Genomic DNA, 26,703 nt, shown 5'->3' on the forward strand with positions numbered 1-26,703 from the left:
TTAATGTAAGGATCATTTTGTGGCCATCTGAGACCTATAATATTCTAGAGGCTTTCCATCTTAAAATGCATGAATACTAGGATGGATTTCTGTGTTAAAGGATTCAGTTTCTGCTTCTGATTTTTAGCTTTTTATGTTAGCAAGAGAAATCAGAAAAACCTTGTTCAGTTCTGGTTCTTGATAGTCAGAACAAGGATAATGGCTGACTCAGTAGCCCATTGTTCACTTATGGATAATATCTAGTGAAGCCTTTTCCAGACTGTGAATGGTATGCCAGTTTTGGAGCAGATCTGTAAGATTTTCTCTGGAGAAATGAGGTAGACCAAAGTACTTTACAAGTGGGCAGGGAGTGCCCCTGACTGGGGTAGAAGATAGGCAGCTTTGGTCTGAAGCATTTCTGATTGATAGGTAGAAACTAGGAGAGTGATTCACGTAATCCTTGTTGATGCTCTCCTTTAGTAACTTCCAGAGAAAGGCAAAGTACAGTGTAAGCTTCCTAGCCAGCTTGAGTTGTTGTATAGTGAGTTTTAGTTCCTTCTTTAATCTGGTACAGTGACTCCTATTGATAGTGCTGTTGTTTGCTGTGTCAATTTTAAGACTGAAATTAAAATATTAATAGTAGTACTAATAAAATACCAGTTCTCATAAACATTGTACTTTAGCTGTGTGCAAGAAATGCTGCCATAGTCTTTTGGGTTCATGTATTCTGTGTGTCTCCTGGCTACAGCCTGAGCAGCAGGGTCCCAGGAGGAAGAGCAAGCTATTTCTTCAGTTGGTAGTAGCAGTAAGACTTTCCCTGATTGCTGAAGTCATGGAGTGAAAGAATGGTTTAGGTTGGAAGGGAATTTAAATATCATCTGATTCTACTGCCAAGGGCAGAGACACCTTCCACTTGACCAGGTTGCTCAGAGCCCCATCCAACCTTGCCTGGAACACTTCCAGACATGGAGAATCCACAACTTCTCTAGGAAACCTCTTCTAGTAAGTCTGGAAGTATTACAAAAAAGGAGAGTATTTTTTAATTCTGTATGCTTTTGACAAAGATGATTTGGCCATAGTGAAAAATCTGTGTTGTACATAAATTGTTCTGCATAGCGTACATCATGTAGACCTCAAAGCAAACTGCAACTATATTCAGTATTATCTCAGAATATGCACAAGTGAATAGTTTCAAACACACAGCAAGAAATTGAAATTTTCAAGTTTGGCTTTTTTGTTTGTCTGTTTGTTTATTCTGCTTTGTGGTGATGTTGAGTAGGACTTGTGCTTGCCCCTCTGCATACTGATGTCTAAAATTACCTCTGGCAGTAAGATGCTTAGCATGTTTTAATATAGTACTGTCCTCAGAAAGACACTTTTTTACCTCAAACATTTTTTAGATATTTGAGTCACAAGCTCAATAATAGAAGGAAATAGTGCCATAAACAGTATTAAAAAGAATGGGCTACTTGCCCTAATATTTTTGCCCTAATGTGAATCACTATGAAAGAAAACCATACAACATCTTTCTAGAAACTTTTACTCTCTTCCTGGCTCTTAATTGGTAGCTTGAAACATCAGGTAGATCTATAACTGCTGGAATTATTAATGTGCTACCCTCACCATTCAGTGGAAATATTTTCAGTATTTTTTTGCTTTTAGGCAGCTTTAAAACTGAAGATGTCAGCACAGAAGTTTCTTTGCCCTTCAACCACTACAGATGTGATTTTACTGTAATTAAAATACATGCACTTTATGTATGGTGTTTGTCAGCAAAGATAATGAGTTGCCTATTGGAAAATTGTGTCAAAGGCTGGTGATAAACTACTTCTGTATTGCAATACCAGCTACCATCTAACTTAGTGAAGGAACAGGAAATATCCTCTGTAATTCTAGTCTTATTTTCCAAGCTGGCCTTAGAAAAGCTTTCTGACTGTAAGGAACTTCTAAACCAAATGAGCCTTCCATAAGTCTAACTGAAGGTGTTTCTAGAACACTCATTGCTGGTGAATGTAAGTGTTATTTAAGATAGTGTTATGTAAGTCTTTGTGGACTGAATTTTTAAATTGCCATTTATCTTTGAATTCTGAAAAGCTTTTCCTTGCATGCTACCGTTAATAAATTGTTATTCAGTATGTTAGACTGTGTAAATTTTGCTGACCTTGTAGCTACTACTAAATGTCTCGTGATCTTTCAGCATGTTTTTCCTCACAGCAGTCTGTAATCAGGATTTACTTCTGTTCACATGTGCAGGCAAAAGCAGTGGGACATAATGAATTCCTTAGACTTTTTTTCTGACTTGGGGCTGGAGCAGAGATTTGAGCAGGTTTTCCCACTTGTCGTGCTAGTTGCTTGCTTGACAGTCCCTCCTCTCTCTTATCTGAAGGGCTTTTAAAAGAGAAACAGTAGAAAGATGGAGTCAAAAAGAAATTGCAATGTATACCTGATGTGATGATGGTACAAACTCTTTTTCCAGTAACTGTAGGCTAGTCAGGTTTCCCCTGCTCTCTGTATATCTTGCTAGTAACATCTTCCTGTTGAGAGGTGTTTCCAAAGGTGTTTTCCAGGCCATGCTGTTACACAGGGGGCATCAGAATTCAACAGCTTTGTCAATTAGTTGACAATTGAACCATACAAACTGTCAGATGTGTGCAGATTACAATTAAAAGTGTAAATATGGATTATGGTGGCTTCTTGAGAACAGTAAGTTTTTTTGTAAATAAGTATCAGGCAATATCTAGTAGTTTGAGGAACAACTGGATTTTTTTAAATTTTGGCCACTGCCTATCTATTATGCAAGATTAGCTATTATCTCTTATGTGTTCATCTGTCCTGTTTTGTAGCTTTGAAAGCTATTTAAAATAAAAAATTCTATCCTAACACACTATTGGAGGTAAGGCCTTGACTTTATGGAAGCTCTTTTTAAATGCATTTTTGAAATGCATTTAAATGAATTTTTAAATGCATTTAAATGAAAGGAGAGCTTGAATATAGTTTTACTTTTTAAAATATCTGATTATAAAATTTAATTTTACAGAAAGAAGTAAAAAGTATTAATTTGGACAGTAGCAGGCTGGGATTTTTCCAAATCAAAATCTTCCTGTATTATATGTTCTTGCACAAAAAATATTTTAAAGTAGCTTAATAGTTGTAATACAGATGTCTCTGAACAAAAATACTGATTTATGAGCTGAAAATGGTCTTAAAAAGTAATTAAAATTATTCATACCAATGTGATATGTTTCCAAGGTCAAGTGGTTAGAGAGGCTATCAAAAACTGTGTCAAAAACTGCATTTAAAAGAATCAGGATGAGATACATTGGTTTGACTTCCATGATCAGGTCATTAGTTAGAACTTAAGTTAAAAGCAAGTTGATTTGTTTATCTTTCACTTTAATATAGTAGTGATACATTCCAGTGTTAAATTTTGCTTATGACTTTCTGCTTCCTCTGGAAACTGAAGTTGGAATATATTGCTGAGGAGAACTTGAAGTCTTTTAGACATATCTCGGGGTGTATTTTGCTCTTGGGTTCAGGATTCAACCTGTCACAAAATATATGTCTGTTTCTTTCTGTCTGAATCATGAGGGTTTCTTTTTGTTTTGCTCTGTAACTACAGGAACAGCACCCTCTGAAAATATCTCTCTACAAATTCCTAGCTTTCATGAGAACTAGGAAAAATCTTTCTGAGCCATTTCACAGTTGTGTTTTTTGGTACTTGTGCAGGATCCAAGGGTTCCCTTGTAAAGTTTTGTTGAGTGTTTTAGCATGTGGCAGCAAGGTTGTAACAGAGTGCGTTCCTGCACCTTCCATTCTTACTTTAGTTGAACTTTGATGCTATCTAGATTTGGTTTCAAACAATTGAATTGTTTCTACATAGTAAAAGATAAAGATGTTGTTGATGTAGTAGCACTTCTGACATGGTACTGCTTATAAATATTCTTGCTTTGGATGTAATAATCACTGTTTCAGTGGTATCAGAGTCTAACTAAAAATTACAGCTCATTGCATCAGATATTCTGTACTTTAATTTCAATTACCTGAAATCATGCTTGAAGTAGGGAGTAGGTGTTTAATTTCTCACTTTTCCTATATCCCATTTTACATATATATATATATATAAGAAAAATCAGGCAAGAAAAAAGCTGAAATGGTTAATCCTGACATTATTTTTGTGTACTGGTAGGTGATTTTTTTATTGATGTTAAAAGCTCTAGCACTTTGAAAGGGTTTATTTCTTCGGTGGCTGTGACCTTGCCTATTTAAATTCAGCTCCAGTTGAAAAGAATGCACAACCATCAGTCTACAGGATAGCACTTGGTAGAAATAAAGAGAAAACATAGTTGTTGAACAAGTGGCTTGATGCAAAAGCATTTAGTTGAAGGTGTTACTCTGGTCTGCAGTCATCCAAATGTTGTCCTGAATGAGACTGATTTTTGCATATGCCATCATGGCACTTTCATTAATTATAACTGCACCAAGAGTTGTATGCTGGTAACAGTTTTTAATTTATTTTTCTTATATGAGGTGTTCCAAAAAAATCCTGCACAGTAGTATATTTCTTGGAGTTTTACTGCATTATAAATTAAATAATACTTCAACTGATTCTTGTAGCTATCTCTTCAGTGAGGCACAGTGGACTTCCTAGCAGAGGAGCTTGAACCTGACACCCCTGACTAGGTCACATGGTGGCTGACTAAGGATTAAGATTTCTTAAGATAAAGTAAAATATCCTTGTGTTTGAAATAATATTTTTGTGTCTTAAATCACAGACCATTTAATAAGGGAGATTTAATTTAAATTTAATTTTAATTTGCATGCAGCCAGAAACGTTTAAGCAATGAAGGAGCACAGGTCTCCTCTGTCCAAGGTGCTTTCAAAGAAAGAATGATTGGAAGCACAGCCTGTCTCAGATTTTCAGATGGGTTTGTAATTTGGATTTATAGGTTCCTTGCCATCTCTCAGCAAGGAGACTAAATGAAAAAAAGCAGCCTTGTGGTTTTTTTTTTTTTTTAATTCAGCACATTTGTAGTAGCCCATCATATTTGTCAGATTGCACATTGATTTCTAGGACTATAGCTCATTGTTTTCTTTCAACAAGTCGGTGTAAATATTGTTTCCATTAAAGTGATGCCTTTGTTTTATGGAACTGGCCTATCTGTTTAGAAAAAATATGCTAAACTTAAAACAGCTTGTGACAAAGCCATGAGGCAATTGTTTGATCCTGAAGATTCCTACAAGTATTTAAGTGAATAAGCCCACACTCTGTGATTAACATTTATAATTAGGGTTTATTGTAAAAGCCAATAATTATTCAGGTAATTAGCTAAGAACAATTGAGCCAAGTCTTCTTTTGACCATCATCTAAGCAAGGATTAAAGGTTGGCCACTATAACCAACAATTTTTTTGAATTTTACACACAAAACAACACTACCTGAAAATCATGGAGCAAAAAGAAGTACATCCTAGGTTTCTCCATGACCAATAAACTGGTCAGTTTGATATATCCTTAAATATGAGTACTTTGTCTCAACTTGATTTTAGAAGTTGTTTTGATTGAAAATCTTATCAGCTGTGTGTAATATCTGATAGGTGATAGGCCCATTTTAGCACTTAAAACCAGCAGATTAAAGCAAATATGCCTGTTTCGCCTGAACCAATTCTAACTGGAAATTACTTGCTTTCTGCTCATGACTTACATTGTGAATGTTGATTACTGATGGAGAGATGGTCAGTTCATTTAATTAAGAATGAGTTGGTAGATACTGAGCTAATTTTCTGACTTAATATTGCTGCTGACCATCTCCATAGGAGTGCTAGGCCATGCAGTAGTGTCAAGAACGCTCACCTGTTCCTGAAGGTAACTTTTAAGTGGTTGCATTGGTCCATAGGGTATCCCTTTCTAATGTGGTTCTGGGCAGCCTCAGATAAGGTAAAACTTTCTATGAAAAGATATTTCGTTTGTTGAAAATTATGCTTATGCCTGGTTGGAAGTACTCTTGGAGAAGTAAGCATGCTGATTAAAATTAGAATGGATAATAAATAGTTTTGTTTCTTAATGTGAGTTCATTGAACTGATCAGTGTAGCATACTGGATTTTCTTTTATATACTTTCATTAAATACAACTACCTGACTGTAAGAAAATATCTAATTGGTGTAGCTATGCTGATGTTCTCTAAGTACCTCAAATACGATGTAGTAAATCACTGCTCTTATTAACAGATTAAACAGAAAGTAGTTGAGTTTAAAAAAATGATAAACCAGTTAATTAAAAACAATAAAGAAATCTTGAAAATGTCAGATGCTATCATTATTATTGTTGAATGGGCAAGCAAATTAGTAATGATAATTTTGGAGAGGTTAGTGAAATTTCTGTTGAAACTACAAAAGCATGAAAGAGGTCAGTTTAAAAGCAGGTCACTCTTTCTTAGCCAGTTATTTTTCTTTAACATCAGAAAAATTCTTTGGGTCAGTGTGCAGAGGGAAGGTCAGGCTTTTGTATAGCATCTCTGAAGAACTAGTCTGCTGTTCATAGGCTGGCATTTTTGGAATAGTGTGAACCTCTCTTGACCTTCTCTCTAATGCCTGATGCAATTCTAGCAATCCCAGCTTGTGCAGTCATATCTGCCTGCAGCAATTCCATTTAATTTTCTGATTTTGAAAAGGAGAAATGCAAGAAGCATTAAGTCTCTGACATACATGACCTGCTGAAAAAGCATATCACAGAATGGCTTAAGTTGGATGAGCCCTTCAAGATCATCCAGTTCCAAACCCCCCCCACCATGGTCAGGACACTTTTTACTAGACCAGGTTGCTCAGAGTGCCATCCAGTCTGGCCTTGAACACTTCCAGGGATGGGGCATCCACAGCTTCTCTGGGAAATCTGTTCCAGTGCATCACCACTCTTAACAGCAAGGAATTTTTTCCTAGCATGTAGGCTAAATCTGCCTTCTTCCAGTTTGAAGCCGTTTTCCCTTGTGCTGCATGCTGTTGTCAAAAGTTCCTCTTCAGCTCTTGTGGACCCCTTCAGATACTGAAAGGCTGCAAAAGTTTCCCAAAGCCTTCTCTTTCCCAAGCTGAACAATCCCAGTTCTCTTAGCCTTTCTTCACAGGAGACATTCTCTCCTGTGAAGAATCACCCCTCTGATCACCCTGGTGTCCCTCCTCTGGACTCTCTCCAGCATTCCCTGCCCTCCCTGTGCTGGCCCCAGAGCTGATGCAGCACTGCAGGTGGGTCTCACAGAGCAGAGCAGAGGGGCAGAATCCCCTCCCTGGCCCTGCTGCCACCACTGGATGCAGCCCAGGACACGTTTGGCTTTCTGGGCTGAGTGCACATTGTGAAGGAATGCAAATACATGTATAACATTCTCCTCTAAAATATGTGTGTGTATACATACACAAACACACACACATACATATATTCGAGTTGCAATATGAATAGGGTACAGAGAATTGAACATATACACAGGACAAATCACCTGTCAGAAAAAAAACAAAAAAATAAAACCATGTCAGCATCCTCTCCATGTTGGAAAGGAATTAACTGCTGTCAACTACATTTTGTACAAATGTGCTGTTATAACTCTTATTTTTTTCTCTAAAATGGCAGTATTACCCATCTGGGTAATTATTCTCTTTAGGCTATTCATTTAACTGTTCTACACCTTTTGGAGAAAGCTGAAATTTAACACTGAAACCTCTTCAGGCTTAATACAATGTATGCAGTGCATTGATTCCTACCATTCTTCCTATTTTGGAAAGAAAATAAGAGTCATAAATAAAGGTACCTGCAAGTGAAACACTTTGAGAAACTTCCATTTCAGGTTTGTCCTTATTCTGCCTCATCTTAATGAGGCACATTTGTTCAAATTCAGAGGTGACAGTGGAGCAGCATCAAGAATGTTTTGGTACAGCAATTCTTGTACATTGTGTAATCACCGACTGTATTTAGCATGCAGGAGGTTTATTGTTTTTCACTTCTTGTGCTTTCCAAAAACTACAGTATATAATTTGGTGCATCTTCATTTTCAAATAGGTGTTCTTTAACACAGGGAAAGTGACTGCAGCCATGCATTCTGCAATCTATATCAAAAGCATTGAACAGATGCAAAAGATGAGGGAGAATAGGAAAATCAGAACAAATTTGACAAACTGCTTTTCCAGAATTCTTTCCAGGAAAATTCTGTGTTGAAATTCTAAGTATTTCACATTTGCAAAATAAAATTAATTGAACTTGAAAATACATTGCATCCCATGTCTGTGATAAAATGGATTTAACGTTTTAGCAATGAAACACAAACAGCAGACCTAGAACTAAAATAGCTTTCCAATATTTGCATTTATTTTTATGTTATTTACTTTAGTGGTAGTTCTCAGTTTAACAGAACACATCTTTAAAGCATTTTATACTTGCTTTGTGCTGTTTATGTATATCCAGCATTTTGTCAGCATGTGCTCACAGTCTGTTTGCTATAGGAAATATATAATCAAAAAGTACTATAAATAGTTTGACTCATGCTTCAGTTTATTTTCTGCACAAAATCTTGGCTTCTTGAAAACTTTTAGTAAGTACTGTGTATTTGTTTGTCTCTGACTGTCATCTGTTCACGATGTTTGTTTACTCAACTTGAAACACACAAAAAAATTTGGAATTTCTTTGTACCGATACATGACTATGCCCAGCAAACTGGTCTGAGAAGCAAGAAGTGTTTACGTGTGTTGAAAGGCACATGCAAAATTGGAATTTTCTCCTAGTACAGATTGCTTCAGAGATGTTAAAAAGCAGTTTAAAGCACCATTTGTGCAGAATTAGTACCAAAACTTTAACAGGTGCTGCATTCTACCTGTCTGAATTTCAGGAAATGCAATGAAATTGCTCAGGTAAATCTGAAGTTCTCAGTTTCTTCTCTTGGATAACTAAGTAGGTTTCTCTCCAGACAGAAAACAGCTTTCTGCTCTCCTGATAAAGCTGTTTTTCCAAGATGAGTTACTTTCAGCTTCTCCTTAATACTTTAGGCAGTAAATCTGTGTTTGTGCATTTGATTGATGGGAAAAGAATAATGTAAAATTTGTAAATATAAATGTGCTGATTCCAAGGAGTCTTAGTTTGGACTTTTCAGAAGAGTTATTTATTCAGGTCAAAATGTGAATGCTATAGTAGAGGGAATTAATAAGAACTATTTCCTAGAAATGTAGAAGGAGGAACCTTTGAAGAATAGTATTATGATGGTAAAAAAAACCCAGAACAAACCAACCACAACCCCACCCCTCTTTTGTGTCACAGTGTCAGTACACCCTTCTCATAGGTTTCCTGAAGCACAAAATCCTTTAAGCTGTGCTTCTCTCGTTAGAGAAGTATTTGGTTTTGGTAATGTGTGATTCGAGTTAATTCTAGTTTCATTTTTTGCTTGAGACCAATTTGAAGCAGTTTATTTTATGAGTGGAATATTTAGAGGGACAATACTGGATAAATTTGCTGCAAAACCCAGTGGTTTTCTGTTGGATGAGTGGTTAGTCTGGTGTCTCAGAGATGTCCAAGAATGTTTTTGGGTTTAGTTTTTGATAATTTATGTCCTGGGGAAAAAGAAATTATCCATGCCCTCTGTTATCCATTGATCTAATTTATCAGCTTCTTGTCCCTGGAAGTATTATTTGAGGTGCTAAAATGGTTTGCCAGCAAGGTGCTGAAGCTCTCAAAGAAACTGATCACCTTCAGCAGGTGCCTCTTCATCACATCTGTGTAGAGAAGTTATGGAACAGTGACTTGAATTCTGCCTTTAAGAAAAGGCATCTACAAATTACTTTTTAATATATTTTTTTTACTTATGCATAATGTATAAAGCTGGATTCTGTACTTATTTAATAAAAATAGACTTAATACAAAAGCAAGTTTAATTAAAACTCATAACTAGAGATGTCAGAACGCTGATCGTAGGTCTGAATATATTTCTTTCTAAATTTAGTTATATATTCTGAATTTCATGATGGATATTATGTACTCAGTGCTTTGGGAAGTCATGCATAATGTAACAAGGATATTCAGTTAACAGTACCTCTAGCAAATGTTCTCTGTGCTAATGGTGTATGCCAAGTACAATGTGATATAACAAATTATTTATTTATTTTCAATAGATCATTAAATTTTATCCTCAAAACTTCATGAATTTGCAAAAACTTAAAAAAGGAGCGTAAGCCATTTAAGATACATGCGTGAGGAGAGAGGTTTGTGGATGCAATCAAATCATAATTGGATTTTATAATCAGGTTGCTCTTCTGAGGCAGAAATAATTTTAGCGACTCCATTATGCTGAAATCCTACACTTGTCTGTGGCAAAGACTTGTAGTTCTGAAGAAAGCAAAAATCCTACTTTAAAAATAAAATGATCCCCTTGCAAAGATGTGTGACTGTGCGAAGAGAACCAGGCACTTAGGGCCCACCATTTCTCAGTGAGGGAATGCTGCAGTATCTCTGAAATCAGTTTAAAAGTCACAGTTCTTTTGTTCATTTAACATAACAGATGCAAAAGCTTCTAAGAAAAAATAGTGTTGGTTTTTATATTATTCAAGAATTGAAGACTTATGCAAATCTAAATCATCCACCACAGGTGATGAAGAAAGTAGCACTGGAATATAATTTCTGTGTTTGGGGTATGTTATGGTTGCTCTCTTCAGATTTTCATCAGGATTGAAATCCTAAGGACCAATGGCTGCTAATTGATCCTTGAGGATGGGTCTCAGGGAAGAATTAATGTGGCCACAGGAACCCCTGTCCAACCCCTCTGCAGTTTAGGAAATACCAAACTTAATAAGTTTAAGCATTTGTTTCTGCCAGAGGTGAAACAGCCCAGCAGGGCAGTATGTGACACTGTGCCTACACTCAAGCCAGTGGCTGCTGTTTCAGTTTGCTGTTCCTGTCCCCAGTACTTACTGATGGATGGCCAATGGTATTTGCAAGCAGATTGTGTAACACCAGAAAATCAGGAGAGCAGCTGACCTGTTGGCACTGGAGTTCAGAATGAGCCATAAAGTTAGGCTAAAATTACTTCTCCTGACAGCTTTCTGAGCATGTTATGATCTATTTTCAAATCAGAGAGATTAATATTAATCCTTCTTGTCTCCTTTTCCTTCACATTTTTTATATATGTAGCAAATATTTGGGGGAATGGGAAAAAGTCTTATATTTATTAATAACATGATAGGTAAAAATAATCAGCTCAATAACAATAAGGTTACTAAAATGCGTATTTCAATTTTTTAGGTACATACTTTAATTTTTGAGAACTTAAAAATGGTGGCTAAAGTGAAGGTATTAAGGAGTGACCTATGAAAAAATTTACTAGAATAATAAAAAAATTATTCAAGAAGTAAAGTTCCTGATTAGGTTTCAGATAGAGATGTGATTTAGAGAACAGTCATTAACAGGGGAAATTAATTGGTTTTTCATAACAACTTGTATCCTTTCCTGATTCTGATGTTATTTGTTGGATATATTTTTCCTAATTTAAATTCAAGGTGCCATTAAAGGTTGAAAAACATATTAGGATTTGAGGAGCTGGTTATCTTTGTTTATTCTAACCATCTTCTTTCAGCCAGTGAATGTAAATTAGGTTTGCATCTTTTAGCTGTACCAAAATCTCATAAGATACAATGCTTAGAAACAGTAAATTTTGCTCATAGCAGAGAATGTATACATAAATGTTAAACTTAAAATACAGAGGCTCCTTGGATCAACTTAATTTTGCCTAAATGTATCTGTTGTATTTAAGATGGTCCTATTTAATTAATAACTTTTAAATAATATGCATATAATATACATATTTTAGAAAATAATTAAAATTCTGGTTGGAATCAGTTTCAATTTCAGATGGAATAAGAGTCAGCTTGACACTAACTGTGATTATAAAATGAATAATAATCACTTGGCAAGAAAGTGATGGCTCTTTTATCATTTGCTAATACAGAAGGAAAAAAACTAGGACTTTAAATAATTATCATAAAATAGTGTGTACACATTTTGTGTTAAGTCCAGTGTGAAACAACTGTGCTCTGGAATACTGGCATTAAAAAAAAAAAAAAGTAGTAGTGATTACATGAGTAACACAGTGCAGGAATTAGAAGTTTCCTGATTTTAATGGGGTTTATAATTTGTGATTCAAGTCACTGATTTAAATTGATCCCCTGATGTTGCTCTCTCTGATTCCTTGAGAAATTGATGTAAAATAGCATTGCTTTAGTACGGTATGAAAAGTGAAAGTTTTTACCTGCCTGTGCAATGATAATGACATTGTCTAACCATAGCTAAGTTTGATCATTCAGACAGTTTTACCAAAATGCAATTTTCAGGGAGTTAGATAGAGCCATGTTTCACAAAAGCTGTCCCCCCAGGAGCTAAATGCCAAGGTAATCAATCATACAGCGTATTGTATCCTGTTGTTATGGATATGATACATTATTTATGCAGTATAAAGATTTTTTAGATGTTGTTGAAATGAACAGGCAAGCACATGACAACTCCAGGTTGTAATAAGTTACATGAGCTGAAAATTGCAATTTCCTAGGTTAAAATCTGTGTAGATGCCTTCAACGCTTGCAGCAAGTTAGAAACTGATTTGCTGCAAGTGTGGACTTCTGGGTAGCAGCAAGAATTCTGTTAGAAGTCTGTAGTACGTTCATTACATCTACAGATGAGTATTTGTGTACCACTTGTATTTCTTACTCAATCTAAGAGTTGTTACTCAGTCACTGGAAATAGGGTACAACTTTTTGGCAGCAGTACAAAACCCAAAGGCTGTTTGAGATAGCACACTTTAGGTTCTTCAGCGAGCCATTGCTTAGGATATAATTAGGCACAGGCTTTTGATTGAAAATTGCCTCAGCTTTCAATTTTCCTCTCACTGCATTGTTCCAAACATTTCAATTTTGCTGAGAATGAGATAGTCATCTTCCCCAAATTAATTTAATAAGCTGTTGTATTTGTATGAGAAACTCTAAAAGACTGATAGGAAACAGAACAGCAGTGGAAAAAACAAGAGCTTCCATGAAATGAGGGTGATCTGCTTCCCTTCTCTCTGTCAGATCTTTTGGTTGGTTTGAAGGGAAATTTGCAGTCATACCTGTAGAGTGGTTTTCAGATTATGGTCATTGCATCTCCGTGGCTGAAGAGTTCTGAAGCAGAGAGACTTCCAGAGTTATTGGCACAGCACTGCTCTTACTTAGCATGCCTGGGTGTATTTTATTATGTATACTTGGTGTGTATTATTACATATTACCTACATACTTTTTGAGCTCATGTGAACTCCTGTATACTTTGGTGGAACATTCATAGCTTTGGCAAAGAGAAGAGGTGCCTTTGTGTATTCCATCACACATTCTCTAGTTCTCTTGCTGTTGATTTCATTCTTCTATACTTGGGACTGTTCTTCCCCTTGGAAGGGGACATCCGAAGGATGTTTTTCTACATCCTTTCCAGTCAGCTCTTGTGCTGTTCTCATGCCTTGTTACTCTCCCCATTTCTTACTCTCTTCCATTTTAAAAATAGGTTTAGACAGCTCTTTTCTCCCCCTTGGCTCCATTTGCCATCACTGTCATCTCCATCAGATCTTCTCTTGGGAGTTTTCCCCTCTTAGGCCCTCTCACTTTCGCCTTACAGTTCTTCCCTGTTTGTCTTTGATTCCCACTTCCACACTGGTCTTTTATACTTCTCGAGCTGCCACATTTCTTCATGCCCTTCTCTTCATTTGCAATGTAGACATGTTTCAGTTCTATTCAATAAACATTAATTATCCTCCCTCTCACTTGTTGGTCATTCACTTGGCCTTTCCATATCCACTCAAATGTGACCACACTCTGTTCTGGTCTCTTCTTTATTAACTCCTCCTTTAGTTTCTAGAATCTTACAATCTTCAGTTTCCTTCTCTGATGATGTTTTGCACAGCCTTATGCTTTTTTACCTCCTGTTACTCATGAAGAAAAATACAAATTCATGTCTGTACTGAGGAGTCTTATTTCAGTCTCTCTATTCCAACTGTACATTTCTGCCTAAACTAAAATCTAAGCTCATGGAATTCAGGGATTAGGTGATACTGAAGAAAAAAGTTCGAGGTGCTTGGCTACTTTCTTTCACATTCTGTGTATCACCACTTTCTCTCACTTCAGCCTATGCCCTAGGATTGCCATGTTCACTTTCTGGTGCTTATCTAAATCCTTCCTAATTCTCCACTTGTCCTTTCATTTACCACAGATGACAAATGTGCTCTCTCCTTCCTGAATGTTCTCCTCTAGGCTCTCCCTGTACCAGCATTCCCCAAGCCTGCTGTACGTTATTACGTTTTGCTCAATTCCTCAAGTAACACTAACTCGGCAATTATTCTTAATTTGGGTTGGATTTTTTTGCTTTGAAGTAGCTTTACATTATTTTAGACCTGAAAATTTGTTTCTTTCAATTAGTTGGCCTAGAAGATCTTGCCTCACATAAATCTTTCATGTTCTTCATACTTGTCATTTCTAAGACATGCCTGTCTTATTTTTTCATGTAGATAAAATTGTTATCAGGGGATATTATAATTTTCTGTCTGCTGGTGGATGGCTGCCAGTCTACCTCAGAATCTTTTTCAGTTTCCTCATTCAGGTTCCCCATTGCAGCAGTGCTTTTGGAAATACCAGAGGGCAGGTCTCTCTGCTGTGTCATCCCCGTGGCTAAATCTACCCCAGGTAGCTTGCTTCCTTGTCATTCATCAGTCTGGATTCATCTGTTCTCTTGTGGCTTCTACTTAGCCCTTACACTTTTGCCAGCAGTTGTCTTTTGCAAAATGTTGTAGAAAGAGATTCATGGCTTAAGAAGGTGAGTTCAACAGCAACAAGAACAATTAATAATAAATGACCCTGTAATTCTGGAGCATCAGCCAATGCTTTCTGATTTACTGGTTATTTGTTTGGAATTTGAACAAATATGAAACTACATAGGTCTGGAACAAAGGCACACAAGGTGTTGTTCTCACAGCAAGCAATTGAGTCAGTGCCATGAGCAGCAATGCTTCTTCTGTGTTTCTTTTCCTTGGTTCATGTTGAACCACCAGGAGTTAAAATAACTTTCACTGCCTGGAATTAATTTGATTCATATTTTTCTCCCTGTAAATATGCTGTTTTAAATGCATATTTTGTACAAGCATTTAGAGTACGTGACTTAAGCAGTACAGTGAAAACATAAAAATCATGTAGTTGGACAAGCACTTAATGCCAGTGTAGCCCTTTGTTGTGTACTGAATACAAATCAGTTGTTCCAAGAAAAGAGCAGAACTAACCAGTGTACAGAATTACGTGACTTAAAAGGCTTCTCTTCTGATTATTTCATGTCAGTGCTGCTGTTGATCTGTTCCTTTTTGAAACTGCCCATCACTAAGCAGAGTGATCTCTGCCTGCAGTCTCTGCTGTGAGCAGTGGTGGTGGACACTGCTGTGTCACAGCAGGGGTGCAGCTCCCTCAGGTTGTGCAAAAGTGCTGGGAAGTGATACAGAGAAGGTTCTCTCATGTAGGTGCCGTCTCTGTGGACATATGCCAAGGTTCCCTGGAGAAGACTGATGTGTTGAAATGTTTGAACACAGACAGTGCTTTGGAGAATTGCTTTCTGTATTTGAGCTGACAGCCATGACTGCTGTGAACCTGAAAGTGGAGAGAAAGGAGGAGTGTAGAGACAGTCCAAGGGTTATGTGTTGAGAGTATAAGTTCAAAGACAGTGTTCTGCACTAGTTTTCTAGTTGGACTTTTGCTGGATTTTTTGGTTTGTTTGGGTTTTTTTTTTTTTTTTGACAGGGCCATAGACTTTTGGACAAGTATGCTGGCATGTTTAATTCTCTCAGACTTCAGTAATTTATTTTTCCCTGCTACTTTGCACAACATAATGTGTTTCAGTGTGTATTTTGCTTCTAGCACTACCTACCTAGTAACTTAGTTTCTTTTCTGTTTTATTTTCATGTCTGTAACATGAATTAAATTTAAGGTAACAGTATAGTTGTTTTATCCTGGTACTAGTCTTCCCCATTGCTACAAACTTATTGACAATTTTGGCTAATAACAACTTGAAGAAACTTGTCTTTGTAATAAGTATTCTGCATGGGTTGTAGAAGAAGAAATTATAAAAGTGTAAGGTCTAGTTCTGAGACATATCCATTATAATTGAAATCCAAATACATTAAGACAAAAGCTCTTTGAGTAGCTTTAGAACTTATTACCAATTTCTATGAGTTTTGTGTTTTCAGTGCTTCTGAACTGTGTTTGAGGCAGGAGCCATTTCCAGCACAAATTACTTTGCTATAGTTACACAGAAATTTGAATGTCAGAATATATGCATCAATGTCCACTAGTTTGGAACACTGGCTTACCCATTCACTGACCATAAAATGTGGGGCATTTAGGAAAGCCAAGAAAGAAAATTAAGTATTCTCATGTGCATTATGTGAGAGTGCTGGTAGAAGTAAGGTTCTGCTGGCTAAACGAGGCATACTGCATTGTTTAAGATCTCAGATGGCTTAAAAGAAATAAAAAATGACTGCATGAAATTGAACCTTGATGTGACTGCTAGGGAATGGTGAATGAATAAAGATGAAACTAAAAGTTATCTGTCCCCTCTAGTGAAAACCAAAAATTTAATTCTCTGAAGTGGTGTAAAAAACACTCCTTCCAGAACCCAAAGATCAGTGAGATCATCTTAGTGCAAGGATCGTGTCTGGCTGACTAACCTGGAACCTTGGTGTCCTAGTTTGAAGGACAGGTATCTGCCAATAAAGGCAGAAACTTCTCTTTGAAATGGAGAATGTAAACCCCTTCCTCCAAATTATTATAATTTTGAAATTAAGGGGCTCTCAAGCAAAGATATGGGAATTGGGAATAACAGTTCTTTACAAGAAAATTAAAATAGAAATACAGTATTACAAAGAACAGTCCCAAAACACTGACAGAGTCAGAATACAGCCTGACACCCTGTCAGTCAGGGTGTTGGTAGCAGTCCCATTAAATGGTGGCTGCATCCCCCTGCAGTGGCAGATGTGGTTCAGCTGGAGCAGTGCTCCTGTAGAAGGTGCAGTTTTCCTCTGAATGTCCAGGGATGATGTGGAAAGGTCCAGTTTTCCTCTGGAATCCAGTGGAAAGAAGGTACCTTGGTGTCCAAAATCTCAGTTTTTATCTGGGTAGGAAATGCTTGGCTCCCCCCCTGGCTGGAGCATCTCCCAGTGGGATGATGTAATTTTATCAGTCATACAGTGGGACTGAATGGCCCATTAGCAGATGATATCTTCCTGGAGGGAGGATGGGTTGTGGAAAAGATAAAGATGATTGCCCCAGCTGGTTTTAAAGATGGCCCATTAGCAGATGGTACGTGCCACGTAGGTAAGGGTCGCTGCCCCACCCAGCTTCAACAGATGGTGACAGAATACACATTTCTGGCCACATCCTGTATTGCAACCTAGCACACTTGGTTTCCCCAGCTTTTGGCTGCTGGCCTTTCCAGCCAGAGCCGTAGAATATTGATGCACTTTAGATGGCATAGAGGGGAGCTGTGAGTTTTGGCATGGCTTGGACAGCTCTGTGTGTGTCTGACTGCCTGCAGTTTGCTCCACTGGCTCCCAGTCAGTTTTCAGTACAGGCTAAGGCTTTTGTCTTGATCTTCAAATCAACTGTTGGATCAAACACCCTAGCAACATCAAAGGTTGTGTTCCATTTTTAAAATGCCAGAATAGCTGTGAGGCGATGTAGATGATGAAATATCAGAGCAATCATTCATCAGATGGGGATAGTGTGTTAGGTTGGGGTACAGGCTATGGAAAAAACCCAAACCTGCGAGATGATCAGGTGAATCCAGAGTAAGATGTTTTAAAGGAAATGCTATAAAACCTCTCTGTATATATAAATGGCTTCCATCATAAACATGATACAAAAGCAACTTCTGTTTTTATCTAAAAATAATTGTCAAAAGAAGAAAATTAAGAAAATTTGGAGTGCTGTGAGATCTTACAATATATTTTATCTTTAAATATCCACTTACATGAGCTATAATATGCTAAACTTTTAAAAGCTCTGTTACCTGTATTGGGTAATCTCCTAGCAGTATTTAGAACTTACCTTTTCTTGGCATTACAGTTCCAGGCACCACTTATTGGGAGAGGCCATAGTAGCAAAAACTAAAAGGAGACATAGATCAAAAATGGCTGAGTATTGTGTTAGTGTGATGAACTCAAATTAAGTATGATCAAATCATAAACAAACCTTAGGAGTTTTGTTTCCAGCTAATTGAAAATATTCTCCCACTGTGCTTTGTAAAGTACTGTGGACAGAACTGATAGTGCCTAAGCAATTATTTCTGCCCTCTCAACCTGGTTGCTAGAAATTAATAAATTGCTTAAAGGGTTGAACATCAAAAGTGCAACTCTAGACAATTTAATTGGAGGAAAAAATCTTATTAAATTAGATATAAATTAAATACCCTAATAAATACGTATTTTAGAAATGAAATCATGGTAAATAGAATATTTTTCTATGTACATGGTGTTTATTTTCAGTTCCGCTTTTTTTTCTTCTGATGATGCTAGTCAGATAATTGCCACCTGACTTCCTATTGCCTAGTAAAATGAGACATCATTCTGGTGTTTTTTGAACATTCAAGTCCCTTGGTGTCTAAGGTACATAACTTTCTTCATTATAAGTTTCTCTTAGCCTGCCTAACTCATTTACTGGAGCTCCATCAACTATTCAGGCCTCTTTAATACGAGAGGAAGTTGTCATTACATCTGGTAACAAAGACAGAAGTTTAATTGGAGGGTATTCTCTTGATAAACATGGCAAAAGCTCTAGAGGATCCTGTCCTGTGTCAGGGAGTGCATATTTTCAAAATGACTGCAGTAAGGTCAAATGTGATTGTTGACTTGGTACAATGTGGAATATTAAAGGCAACAAGGTTTCCAAAACTTCCAGCACAGAAATTTTTCTGAATTTTTCTAAAATGTTGAGTTTGAGTGAGAAGACTCTCTTCTACAGGAGGAGACTGTGTGAATGCAAAAACATTTGCATCTCAGTGTCATGTTTAAACTGAAAGTCTTTATGCGAGTTTCTGTGGAACTAGAATTACAAAATACATGGGTGGGTGTGGTACAAAGAGGGAACTTGTCATCCCTGAGCAAAGTAAAAAGATGATTGCCACCCAATTCAGTTCTTGTGGCCAGCCTGATTTGATGTCTTTGATGTCAAGCATGGCAAGTTTCCTTCCACAGTTGAGCTTCACAATAAATACACACTCCATAACGTTTTATTCCATTGTAGCCAGCCTTAGACATAAAGTACAGGCCATCAAAATCTCTTCTTCTAATCACTTTTGATGGCAATTGCCTTAGGACAGGTCTAGTCCTGAGTCTGTAAATTGCATCCTAGTTGTGTCTGAAGAACTTCTACACGTCATTTTGAACTATGACTTTACTTATTTTCTCCAGCTCTTGTGGTGAGAAATGTAAAGTCACAAGATTTCTTCTTTCTAACTGGCTGATAAAAATTCTAAGTGAGAGGGGAAGAATAATGAGTTTCTGTTGTTCAGCTGTGGATGATGAATGTTCCTGCTCAGGTTCTTAACATTCTCAGGGTCTTGGAAATATTTTAATGAATATGTAAGCAGTGATACTTATAAGAAATACAACCTCATGATTTGTGATGAGTGAAAGAGGCCTCTTTGCCAATTATTTATTTTGCTATAGCAAGTATTATGTTTAACACTTCTCTGCATATTTTCTGTTGGAAAAAAATTAATGTGTAATTAAAGGGAGGGTTTGGTCTGTGTGTCATAATGGAGAACATGGATGAACAGCCCAAGTTTTGAAAGATGATTGCCAATAAATGTTAGTGTTGCAGAACTCTATTGTGTGAAGTCACACATACAAATTAAAAAAGACATTGTTCTAAACAACAGCTTTGAATGCTACTTCTCTTTTTCTTTTTCAATATAAGATTGATATGCACCAGCTGTATTGAAAGAATAGGTGTAACTGGAAGGACAAGTAAAGTGCAAATATTTAATGTTGTAAGAAATTAAAATAAGCTATAATTTAATGCAGAACGATTTTCAAATAAAAAAATCATTAGCAAAAAGGTGACCTTCAAAATAGTTTTCTCTGGAGTTAGTAATGCTCTCTAATATTGTACTAAGAGAGATGAGGCTGAAGATTTTTTTTTCTAAGCAGAAACGCCTGCAAAAGCAAAACCAGTTTTCTTGTGAAGTGGTATTTGAAGTTCCTGAGAATCAACATGCTTTTCTGTTAGTGATTGTTACCTTGGGAAGCTTATAGTGCTGAAGAGTCTGACAGTTCTTTTAGTCATTTTATACACCCAGCTATATAATTACTTTTACTGGTATTTAAAGTAGTAAAGAACAAAATGTGTTCATTACGTTTTCCTCTGCCTGCTGATTGCAACTTTGGTTTTTGTCCCTTTCTTCTACTTGCTTTCAGTACACTGCAGAAGTGTGTCAAGCAAGAATGGACTCTTGCAGTGGTGTCTATCTTACTCTTCACCAGCTCATTGCCTTTCACTCACTCTATATGCAGATATAAGAGAGACCATTGGTGTGATTTCTGTTTGGCTTTTTCTTTTTAATTTATTTTTATTGCAGGAAGGTATGTGCACATAAAGAGTGTTCTTTAAAAACTTGGTGATAGAATGGTGAAAAATCAAAACAAAAATTAACTTTAAATATATAATGATGTGAAGTTATTCATAGAATGAAAGATCATTTAAATGAGTACTGTTTTAGAAACTCAGCTGTGTGCATGTTGATTAGATATATAAACAAAAGGTAGCAGTGTCTTTAATTATAATTTCTTGGAATTTGTTTTTGCTTTCCAGCATAAATATGCATGGATCTAGGGTTCACATTGCTTAGAAATGCCTGTAAGCTTTCTGTCTGCATTTCTGTGTGCCTTCCACTCTAACTGGTTTCTTTGTGCCTGCTAGCAAAAATCTACAAAAGTGGTGTCATCAGTTCAGGATTAAGTGAAGCAGAACCTGTATCTGCAAAATTAGTCAGCTTTTTTATATTACCCAGTACTTTTATGGAGCAGCATCTTCTGTGCACTCTTTGTTAAGGAATTAGGCACTGCTGCACCCTGGGGAAATTTGCCAGTGCCATCAGCCCATCCTGACATGTGCTGTGAGGACGCAGGGAAGCTGAGTCCCAGAGAGGAGGGATGAGGGGATCTGGGAGAATGCCTGAAGAACATGTATCTCTTGCAGAGGATGGTTGAAACTCCCTTAGAGCAGTTAATTCAGCTTAAGCAGCTTTTTGGTTTTAACTGCAAGGACACCCAGATGAGTTTTAAATCAGACTATTTCATTAAATTCACCTACAGCAGTGATTTATGTGTCCACATTTGAGTATCTCTTTGCCAGTGTGTTTCTGAGGAACTGTAAAGCTGCGTATTACTTAGACAGTTGCTCTCAGATGGCTGTTGATTAGTTGCTGCCCAGATCTCTCTTAGATTTTGTAGATTTAAGATTACAATATTGGAAAGTAGAATTTGAACATAAATCCTTGTGCTTCCTTTTTAATAATGTTTCTTCAAACTTTAACAAACGGCCTTGGAGGAGAGTACTGATGATGACAGAAATAATTCTCTTTTCCTGGCTATAATACTGGTAGTGTTTGACTGCATTTGGGGGCAGTGGTTTTTGTTACAGCCTCCCTATTAATGGTGTTGTGACATGGGGACAAATGACATGGACTTGTTTGCTTGTCTTGTAACTCTCCATTTGTCACCTCACAGGCTGAAGAGGAAACAGTGGCCTTTCTTGCTCACAGTGGAAGTGAAGACGAGTTTGATCCAAGCACTCTCCCAGATCCTGATAATTACAAAGACTCTGATGTAGACCAAGATTCAGACAGTGAAGACAACTATAGGTATGCACCATCTTTCATGTTCATTTTAAAATGATGTTTTTATAAACAGTTTTATTTACATCTTAGGAATTCATCTTGCAGCCCTCCTCTTTCTCATGGGACTTACTATTTGACATTTAAAAGTTTGTATGTTAAATGCTTGAACAGAAATCTGAGCTAAAGGCTATTATTTTCTTTTGTGAAGTTGTATAAGAATTTTTTTTTTAGTCAGTATTGAAAGGATCTCAGTGAGACTGTTTCAATGCAAAAACCCTCTCTGGATGCCCAGTGCCCACCAAAGCCACTCTATCACTGACCTCATCTGGGCAGGGGAGAGAAAATGTGGTGAACAGCTCAGGGGATGAGATAACACCAGGAGAGATTTCTCAGCAGCTACTGTCATGGGTGAAGCAGACTTGACTTGTGAAAAAAATAATTTATTACCAATCTCATGACAGTAGGGTAATGAGAAATAAACCCAGATCTTAAAACACCTTCTCTCCACATCTCTCTTCTTACCAGGATTAACTTACAATTTTTTTCTGCATCCTCAGCAGCACAAAAGGATGGGGAATGGAGGTTGCAGTCAGTTGATCACGTATTGTTTCTGCCACTCCTTTCTCCTCGGAGGAGGATCCTTTCCCTGCTCCCATGTGGAGTCTCTCTCACAAGGGGCTTCCCCTCAATCTTCTTCAGTTCTTTCCTATGGGCTGCAATTCTTCATGAACTATTCCAGTGTGGGTTCCTTCCATGGCATGCAGTCATTCAGCAACAGGTTCCTCCAGTGTGGACTCGACTCCTGCCAGAAAACGTGGACATGCTCCAGCATGGACTCCTGTCTCCAGGGGCTGCAGGTCCTGCCAGGAGTCTGCTCCAGCACGGGCTTCCCAAGAGATCACAGCCTTCTGGGGCTCCAGGGGCACAGCTGCTTCACCATGGGCTGCACCATGGGCTGCAGGGGAATCTCTGCTCTGACACCTGGGGCACCTTCTGCCCCTGCTCTGCACTGGCCTTGGCCTCCTGCACTGGTGTCTGCAGGGCTCTTCCTCTCACTTATTCTCACTGCTCTTCCTGAGTGCTTTTGCACAGGTTTTTCTTGTTTTCTTAACTGTGCTATCCCAGTTGCATTCCCACTATCACTGATGGCCTCAGTCTTGGCCAGTGGTGAGTCTGTCCTGTTTCAGAATTACATTTCTCTTCTGTCACTCTTTTGTGTGGTAGGAAAAATGTTGAAGTAATTTAAGGATTTGATGATGACTTTGCACCTGTGCTCTAGTAAATAAATTCATGCATGGTAAAACTTGATAAGTTCTAAGAGTCAGTGTTGTTCAGACTCTTCAAGACTCAAGTGAAGTGGACTCTGAGTAGAAGTAAATATAAAATAATAAATTAATTCAAAACAGTATTTATAATTGTATGAACAAGAAGGATTTGTTTCATGTAGTTTAATGGAAAACCACAGTGTGGGAATGAGGGTCTGTAATTGATGCCAACATACTGTGGGAAGGTGAATGGATTCCATATGAAGTCCTGTGTGGTTCACCACAACAAGAAGGCCACTTGTGTGTTTCTGACAAACAATGTATCGTGTAACAGATAGATAAGGATGATCTTGACACTTAAACAGGAGCATAGATATCTAAGTTCATAAAGCTTTTGCACATCTGAATCAGGTGAGTCCTAGGGGTTAGATTGTCCTTACCCATGTGTCACTGTGTGTTGTGGAGTCAGTATGCAGGACTGGGTGTGGGACATGTATTTAAGGACTAGATAGCCCTAAGGTAACAGGCTGGTGGCCATGTCCCCTGGAGCCTGTTCACCACTGAATGTCGATAGAACTGACAAGGATGGGGTAAAGCACTGCTTTTTCTGAGCAGCAGTAAATCGCTCCTTTGTGTGAGGGGGAGGATGTATTCATACATCACATTTTGTATTGATCCTTTCCTCACAATGTCAGCTAGACTCAAGATTAGCTGTGCTTTAAGAATAAAAGTTGACAGAGATGGACAGATTTTTGGCAGTGGGAGTAAGTGCAGACTTTTGTTGGATCAGTGGCTGATCTGGCCCCCCTAGAGTCAGGTCATGTGCTTTTAAGGAGAGCAAGGACTCAAAGAAAGTAAAGGTCTTTGGTCATTTTCCCTTCCTGTGGAGTAGATTAGGAAAGAAAGAACATACACCAAAGGAATCCAGGGAGATTTCCTTTAGTGTATCTCTAGACATACCTACACTGAGCATCAAAGCTGCCTTTGGAGCTGGAGAACAGACCACTAACATGTTGAAGAAATGTGGTTTCATCAACACTGCTTACTGGAAACAGTCCTTGGCCTGTCCTACTGCACCAAAATGCTGAGACATTGCCCAGAAGAGCTTTAGCTGGCACCATCTGAAGTGGACAATCACGTGCCAGTACTTGTGCCTGCACTGTGGCCAAATCCATTTAGCCTGTAACAATATGACTGATATTCCCTGGGCAGCACAGGATTATCCATCACATGCTGCACTGTCACTGGAGTCATTAATGGTGCTGCCTTCCAACACACCCTGCTTAGGCACCCTTAGACATATAAAGGCTGTTTGCAGCTGCTCCAAAGGCAGCTTTGATGCTCAGTTTAAGTATGTCTGGTGAGGTGCTCTGAGCTTTTGAGCAGGCTATTGAGAAAAGGCAAGATACAGTGAAGGAATTTAATTTGAGGCTGTTAAATCAACACTCATGCTTCATGCAGCTCTCTTAGAATTGCTATTGAATTGTGTGATGAGTTCCTTTTGAGGCTGGGAAATATCGACGTAATGATTTTAACAAAAACAAATCAGCTGAGAGTAGCAGACAGCAAAATTGGGCTTTGAGATTAGGAAACACAGCTCTATTCTGTTTTGTATTTCCAAAATGCAGAGATTTTGCTCTAAGAGTTGGATTAAAATAGAAATATGTTAGGCTATTCTAGCTTCTTGCTTTAAGGGGGGAAAAATACTTCTAGAAGGGATAATTCATAGCAAGTATGAGACCTGGGGTGTCTTCCTTCAAGAGTCTTTAAAAACAGACCCTCTATCCATGGTTTCAAAAGTCAAAACCGTTGTTAATTTTCTCTCTGTCCTCCCAGAGATTTTTTTTAACTGGGGGAACTGTACAAATCAGGAGGTAAATTTGCCTTAGCATAAAAATTCCCTTGCAGCCATACTTCTACAAGCAGAGTAATTAATGACTTCAAGCATGTAATATGAGATTAATTTTTGTATATCTAGCAACATTCATCATATTTGGTTTAAGGCTATCAAATGTAAATTGTTAATGAGGTGAAAAATCTAAGAATGTAGAACAGGGTGAAAGGAAAAGCAGCTGGATTTCTTAAATATTCATTTTGCAGCCAGATTGAGTTTTTGGTATTTCTTATTCCTCAACCTCTTTAAATAAAAATGTTGAGGAAGAGCAAAGTTCCGATTGACCTCATCATTATCTTCTTTAAATCTTTAATGGGTGTGACTGATCACATTAACTCCTGGAGCAGCATGAAGAAGAATTTGGACATGATGGCAAATATCTTTGTTCTGGTACTGTTTTGTTTGTGACTTTATGGACAGTCACCACGTGACAAGTGTGCAAGTTAGTAGTCAGTGCTACTTTGTTGTGTGCCTTCCTTTATTTATGAACATTATTGACAAATTACAGTTTCTTACAGCTTCTTACAGCAGGATGATGATGTTGACCTGCTAAGCTTTAGGTCATTCTTGATGAGGCTGACATTACATTGTCTTTTGAGGCGATTTATCAGCAAATCGTGGTGCTCCTTCCAAAGTGGATTATTCAGGTCATATCTGTGACACTGCAAAGGGCAGAACTTCATGTTGTGATAGCCAGAAAAAAGCCATAGGAGAGACATTATGACAGGTCTAAGTTTAATAGCCTTGGTTATTGTGATTAGCTGCAAAACTGGACATTGAGGTATTGAATTGCTCTTGATAGAGGCTTATGTATTCCATTTTAGAGGTGTTTTGATTTATATCAGTGGAATGGCCAGTAAAGGAATCGTAGAATCATTTAAGGTGAAAAGTACCTTTAACATCACAGCGTTAACCCAGCACTGCCAAGTCCCACTAAACCATGTCCTTGAGTGTCACATGTACAAGTCTTTTAAATGCCTTCAGGAATGGTGACTTCATCACCTCCCTGGGAATCCTGTTCCAGGGTTTGACAGCAAGCCTTTCAGTCAATAAATATTTTCTAGCATCCAATCTAAACCTCTACTGGTGCAACTTGAGGCCATTTCCTCTTGTCACTTGTTACCTGGCAGAAGAGGCTGACCCCCCCCCAGCTCCCCCTCCTGTCAGGCAGCTGCAGAGTGCTGGGTCCCCCCTGAGCCTCCTTTTCTCCAGGCTAAACACCCCCAGCTCCCTCAGCTGCTCCTCACAGCACTTGTGCTCCAGAGCCTTCCCCAGCTCCGTGTCCCTTCTCTGGACACGCTCCAGCCCCTCAATGTCTTTCTTGCAGTGAGGGGCCCAGAACTGAGCACAGGATTGGAGCTGTGGCCTCAGCAGTGCCCAGTGCAGGGGGACGGTCACTGCCCTGCTCCTGCTGCCACAGCACTGCTGCTCCAGGCCAGGATGCCATCGGCCTTCTTGGCCACACCCTGGACCATGCTTAGTCACTACTGACCAGCCCTCCCAGGCTCTTTTCTGCCAGGCAGCTTTCCAGCCACTGCCCCCAGCCTGCAGCACTGACTGGGGTTGTTGTGACTCAAGTGCAGGACCCAATCTTGGCCTTATTGAACCTCCTAGAGGTGGCTTGGCCCACTGATCCAGCCTGTCCAAGTCTAGAAAAAAACA

General features: G+C 38.1%; 1 protein-coding gene across 1 annotated transcript in view; it reads left to right on the forward strand.

Moving 5' to 3' along the window:
- DDX10 (DEAD-box helicase 10) overlaps positions 1–26,703 on the forward strand; it is a 154,511-nt gene that overhangs the window by 122,544 nt on the left and 5,264 nt on the right. The window contains exon 17 of the mRNA XM_056492541.1: positions 21,773–21,906. Coding sequence (XP_056348516.1) covers positions 21,773–21,906 — 134 coding nt within the window. The remainder of the gene's footprint in view (positions 1–21,772; positions 21,907–26,703) is intronic.

The sequence above is a fragment of the Oenanthe melanoleuca genome, chromosome 1 (genome assembly GCF_029582105.1).
Source record: "Oenanthe melanoleuca isolate GR-GAL-2019-014 chromosome 1, OMel1.0, whole genome shotgun sequence".
Classification (NCBI taxonomy): domain Eukaryota; kingdom Metazoa; phylum Chordata; class Aves; order Passeriformes; family Muscicapidae; genus Oenanthe; species Oenanthe melanoleuca.